Source organism: Danio aesculapii, chromosome 22 (genome assembly GCF_903798145.1).
Source record: "Danio aesculapii chromosome 22, fDanAes4.1, whole genome shotgun sequence".
In the NCBI taxonomy this organism is placed as follows: domain Eukaryota; kingdom Metazoa; phylum Chordata; class Actinopteri; order Cypriniformes; family Danionidae; genus Danio; species Danio aesculapii.
Window position 1 is genome coordinate 10,961,028 of NC_079456.1, and position 6,392 is coordinate 10,967,419.

Sequence of the window (6,392 nt, forward strand, 5' to 3'; positions counted from 1 at the left end):
AGAACATACACTGATTTGGGGGTGTATAATTAAACTAAACACTGTACTTCAAAAAGTTGAATCAAAGTAACAATGGATCAACTCTCTATATCTAACAACCACCAGAGGTCATCATAATGTCAGAAAAAGTTTGACTCTAAAAGTAGGACAGACCAGTAAAGAGGCCCAAAAATGAGAATTCACCCACAATTTACTCTCCCTCAAATGGTTTCAAAACGTCAAGTGTTTCTTTATTATGTTGAACACAAAAGAAGATATTTTGAAGAATGTTGGAAATGAGCACTGTGATAAATACATTCCTTCAGGGCAGCATTCTAAAGCAGGAATGCATCAAGGCATCTTCTTCACTTCCTGTCCCGAGTCAGAAGTTTCTTTCCCCTAATTAAATTTGGAAGACAGTATTGATGTATCCTCTGCTGCCTTTGCTATTTCACAATCTTGTGTGTTTCTGCCAGTTGAGCTAATTAATAAATACAGTGCATGGCATCCGGAAGCTCTATTTGGGTGTCATTTTGTGTGATTTTCACTTCCATTTTTAGCTAGAAGTTAGTAATAGTAAGCAAATATTTGTCACGTTGGGCTTACAAAAGCACAAAATATCCAAATGCAGCAATTTAAGTTTGATAAAAAAATTTATTAAAAAAGTACAAAACGTTAAACACAAGGTGAATCAAACAACATTTAAACAGGAATTAAAATATATAATCAAAACGTGAAACAGTGAACAAACCAAAACGATGAGTCGGTAAACCGACTAGGACCAGATAAGAGCCAGACAAAACAAAACAGAACAGTGCCAACAGCAAAAAAAAAAAAAAATCCAAAGGCTAACTGAACACAACATAACAGAGCTTATAAAGACAACACTAATTAGACGATGATGGACAGCTGGAAAGTAGTGATCACGTGAACATCTACAAAACAGGAACAAAAACAAAGCATAACTAATGCCCAAAAGACCACATGATGGCACTACAGCTGACGTGACAATATTCCCCTAATCATCACCAAAATTTTTGTAGTTTGTTGTACATAAATAAACTCTTGTGCTGTCCAAGAAGACTGAAATCAGGTTTGCGAGATGCCTTCCTGCAAAAACTAATGGAAGTCAATGGTATGGGTATCAAACAATCTTCAAATGATTTTCTTCTGTTGGGGAAAATCTCAAAATCTCTTGCATGATACTCTAGATGACGGACACCTTTGGATTTGAATTCTGTTTTTTCATTCTGAATTTTACATAATAAACAAGTAGAGCGACAGCCGTAATGCCCAACACAGCGTAAATTAGTGAAGGAATCACACCATCAAAAGGACTGTATATTTCTTGAGGGTCTGGGGAAAGAATAAAAAATACCCATTAAATATCCTGATAAAGAAACTGAAAACTATTCCTCTGAATTAATTTCCAATATACTACTAGACATTACAGTATCTTGTCATAAAGATGATGCCAGTAATTAAATATCTCTACCTGTGTGGCATGTTTGACTGATGTCCAAATGTGTGGTGTGGTTTGTGATGGTGTTGTTGACCACACAGCTGTAGGTGTTTTTATCCTGATATTCCACCTCCAGAGGTAGAGAGAGATTGATGCTGAGATCAGACACACTGATGCTGGACAATACACTGTTTCCTTTGTACCATGAGAGACTCACAGTGCTCACATTAGCCAGAGAACACAACACTGAACATCTGGAGTCTGGGGATGATTTTTGACTGTTCACAGCATTGTTTCTGATGACAGGAACAGGAAGAGGAGCTAGAAAACATAAAGTAAGAGTTTTTTGTTATTTACAGACTAAAGTAATTGAGCAAATCTACAGTTGAGTATATTTTATCAGTGCTACTTCTGACAGCAGGTAAAATGATTCTGGATTGCAAATTAAGGATATTAATTTCTACATCTCTCTTGTTTAAAGGTTACATCTGTAGGATTTTTTAATGAACTAGAAAATATTATAAAATAATAAATCAGTGTATCAGAGTGACATTGAACTCACCATAAACAGTAACACTGAATCTCTTGTATGAAGTTCCTCTAGTGCTGATGATAGTTAGTTTATAAAGTCCAGAATGTTCATTTCTGATGTCTGTGATGGTCAGAGATCCAGTATGTCTGTCCATCTTCAGTCTGTCTCCAAATGTCTCATTACTGTCAAACATGTCAATGTTCTGCCTGTATATTTCAGCGATACGAGTCTCTTGAGGTCCAAACATCCACAGAATCTGATCAGTTTTCTGTATTTCAGTAACATCAGTGTTTAAAGTGACAGAATCTCCCTCCGTTACTGATAATGACTTGACTTCATCTGTATCAGCACCAAACACAACTGAAACACATTCACAAGAATGTATTTGACTGAGACTCCAAAAAACATTTGACTTTTTCATTTGTCTTTTCAACAGTAACTGAACAGTACGTTAACCATATGCAATAATATGTGTTTTGACACAAATCAGTCAGTGACAAATTCATATTAGATTACTTGAGCTGTAAAGTATAAGTGGCAATAAACATCTTACCTTCCATGCAAACAAAGAGGAAGAATAAACCCAACATGTAGCAGAACATCTTTGAAGAGTGACTTGTATGACTGTGGTTTCAGTTTACAGAGCATGTGGTGAAGATTCAGCCAATGACTGCTCTTACTTTTTTCAGGAAGTCAAAATTATGCTTAAAATTAACTGTTCAAAGACCATTTTGAAGCCAAAAATATTTTTGTTTTCACACTGACAGACTTGGTTCAAATGTACCAGTGTATTACAAATCTTAAATCTTTCAGGTATTTAAAACTCTGTTATATTGACAGTACCATTTTACATGTTCTTAACAACGATTGTTTTTATTTTTGCACTCTCTAATTTGTCAGATATTAGACGAATATAAACCTAAGAAATGGCTACTGACAAACATAAAGAATGTAAATTCCTGTACTCACGTAAACACACACCGTGTTCAAATATAACATCACCAACCTGAGTCAAACATACAAGTGTCTGGCAAAGTTGCTGATAAGAACAGCATTGGTGTTAGCACTGTGGTCAGATTGAGGATTTGTGAGAGGTTTGCAAATGCATGTGAGGCCAAAGTGTAAGCTCTTTTTTCTCTCTCTCATCTTCCGCCCACAAAATCGATTTCCGCTTCTTGCTAACAGACAGTGGTATTAGAGAACTGACAGTACATGATGCACTACTAATTACTATCTTTTTAGTTTGTACAAAAAATATTAGTTCACCGTTTAGTTCAGTGGCACTTTCTGTAGATCTTGTCACCAGTAGATGGCAGTAAAAGAATGAAAGGATCATGGATTAAACCACAAATATCTACAAAATGTTGTTAAGGTACATTTATAGGCCTAAGCTTATGTTTTGAAAACTACAGCTTCTGGTACAGCAACAACTTATAGATATATTTACATTAGATGTCGCCTATGCTATTGTTGTCTTGTAAGGAATGCGTCAATAGAGCCGCCATTTTAGTATAGGGTAGCACTCCTTTAAAATTAATGTGGGACCAAGGTGCAGTGGAGGACTGGCCATCGATGATATATTACACATATATACATATATCAATGATCGGGAATTTTCCCGGTGGTCAGTACGCAAAATTTTTTTAAATTACGAAAAGTTTACATCCCTTTTCTATATCGATGGATAAGTGACCGCACAGGCATTCCCGAGAACAAGTGTGTGTTTGTGTGGATAGAAAAATGTATTATCCTTTCTGCTTTCACTCCTAATTCTAACGGATTAGTTTGTGAAGAAATCTCCATTATGAACGACTCGTGTATTTGAATATGCATGATATTCACCTTTCTGATCTAATTATTTAACATTTGTGAAATTCCATAATTTAGAGTGGAAAGTATGCACATCCAGGCGCAGTTGCTGTTATATTATCAGGCTCATAAGTTACATCAAAAACTAGCCGTTACTTCACTTAGCCAACAATAATACGAGTTTTTGGCACCGCAGCATCTTGTTGTCATATTTCATTTACATTGTTTGCTGATTTTATTCGACAAAACTAGCATAAGCATTTGTCTAGCACTAGCATTAAAACTAGCACTAGCATTTGTCTACGGTCAGTGCAGTAAGAGACTGTATTATCATCAATAATGATACTTGTTTAGCACAAAAGTTCATTATTACACTTGTATGCAGTGCAAAAATTCAGCATCTTCAGTTTGGCTTTGATTAGTGCGGTTAAATTACTTTTGTCCTGGGAGCACTGAACAAATGTAACGGCGCTATTGACACATGCTCAGGGTCTGTAAGCAATATCCAGTGTGTATATCTATGGCAACAACTTAGGTATGAATCTGTGATGTTAACCTGCAATCATCTGTAGTTACAAATATTACACAGGCCTGTTGTATTTCTGTCTAATTTTAATAATATCGATCTTCGTGCCCTAAAAGACAGCTCATTCGTATTTTGGTGTTGCCGCCATAAAGTTGTTTTGATTGGTTTGTTAATGTGCGGTAACTTTATTGTTAGGAGAGCAATTAATAGTTTTCATGTGTTATCACACCATTAGGAGAACGCAGGCAAAACATTAGTATCTCCCACAGTTTATATTCTAATTTGCAGGTCAAGTGCAATTAAAGTATACATTGAAATGCAAAGTCAAAGCAGAAGAAGTCAATGACTAAATTGTCCCGATACCAGCAAATATTAATCTAAGTAAAAGAAACCAACACCAAATATAAAAGCAGTGCACCATCACCAATGACTAAATGAATTGGGGCCCTGACAAGGACATGCAGTTTTAAAGGACTGAAATGGTTGAGGGTGCAGGATATAGATCGCAAGTTCCCAGAGGCGTAGCCAGCAATTTTGGGCCCTATGTACAAAATTTTTTAGTGGGTCCCTCTATTCATAAAGTGAAAAGCCAGGGTGGAGTCATAGCTGGCCCTCCCTAGAAGCGAACTAAGCGGCTGCTTAGGGCCCCACCACCACTAGGGGGCGCCCAAACATCCCACTAGTGGTGCAAGCCGTTTCCTTGATGAAATCATTTTTATTTGCATTTTACAAATTAGCTTGAAGGAATGAAAAAATGAAGGAATGAACCGCTGTGTTCTCGCGGTTCAAGTTTGTTCTTCCAAGGAAACCTGCAAGACAGTCGCCACAAGAACGTGAGCCCATGCACGAACACAGCCATGGCCTTTACCTAATTGCCTGCCATTTCAGTGCCATTTACCTGTTTTATTTTGGAAATTGGACCACAAAAATTAAATGAAACAAACGTTCTTCTTCAAACGTAGAAAACTGAAGGTGAAAATGACGACGAGAAGAGACAAGCACAAAATAATTTTTAGCATTGCTTTTAAGTACTAATGATGATGTTAAAGACATAATCTAGTGGCACATTTAGTGAAAATAGGTAATTACAAATTAGTAAGTTGTCTACTTATATGAAATATTCGATTTTTTCCTGGTTTTACAGACTCGTTTTTAGTCTGAAACGCATTTTACTGAAATGCAATATTGAAGCGTCTTTCACTGACATATTTTGCACAATGGTAATAATTTTGTCCTGAAACATAATTATAAAAGTTATGTCCTAATTTAATTAATCTTAGTTTAATATAAGCTCTGGACCGTGCATCTTAAATGTAAGGAACAGGGAAAGAGACTGAAGGAAATAATAAAGTTATGTTTGGGGATGAACATTAACCCAGTATTTGTTGCTTCCCTTTTTCTATGTTTTTAATCTGAATTTTTTCCTATTCACTTCATATTATTTGCTTATTGGTTTTATTAATTATGAATCAACTTTTGCATTAATGTTAATTTTTTTGTTGTTGTATTCTTGAGTTTGTAGTGAGTTCATGATGTATATTTTATTACTAAGTAATGCATTTTCAGTTTTGGCTAATTGTTGCTCGCTGTCTTTCCTTGCAGTGTTTTTACTTTTGGAATTTATTAAAACAAACAAAAAACCTCAACCTAAAATCTTTTATAGGATCTTCAATCTGTTTGACAAATTAATAAAATGTTTTAAACTCTCCATGAAGGATGCAAAGTAGGAATCACTTGCCCCTTTATTAAAGATAGTTTAATTTTTCATTTTTGAAGCTGGTAGTTGACAAAAATGTCCAAGCCATTCTGAGAGTTATTAAGTAGAAAAATAAGGGTTTATATCTCTGTCCTTAATTGTATTTAATAAGCAATAAAATTGTAGGCCGGTTTGCAATTTCAATACTCCACTATTTAGTGCAAGGTAGGGCCCCAAAATCATTCTGCTAAGGGCCACCAAATGTACAGGGCCGGCCCTGGGTGGAGTGGTTGGGGCGGGGAGTAGATGTGAGTGATTGCGGGCGACCTGCGAAAGTGAACAGCAGGGGGTTAGGGGTTAGTGCAGTCCGCGGAAATGGAGAGTGGGT

The 6,392-nt window shown here is 36.1% G+C and overlaps 1 protein-coding gene across 1 annotated transcript; it reads right to left on the reverse strand.

Annotated features, from left to right (window-relative positions):
- Positions 1 to 665: 665 nt before the first annotated feature.
- On the reverse strand, positions 666 to 2,593 carry si:dkey-102c8.2 (uncharacterized). Its single transcript, XM_056447297.1, has 4 exons — positions 2,527 to 2,593; positions 2,004 to 2,333; positions 1,475 to 1,762; positions 666 to 1,335 (listed from the first exon to the last, which is right to left on the reverse strand). The coding sequence occupies exons 1-4, from the start codon at positions 2,573 to 2,575 to the stop codon at positions 1,187 to 1,189; spliced, it is 816 nt and encodes a 271-aa protein (XP_056303272.1). The 5' UTR covers positions 2,576 to 2,593; the 3' UTR covers positions 666 to 1,186.
- Positions 2,594 to 6,392: the final 3,799 nt, after the last annotated feature.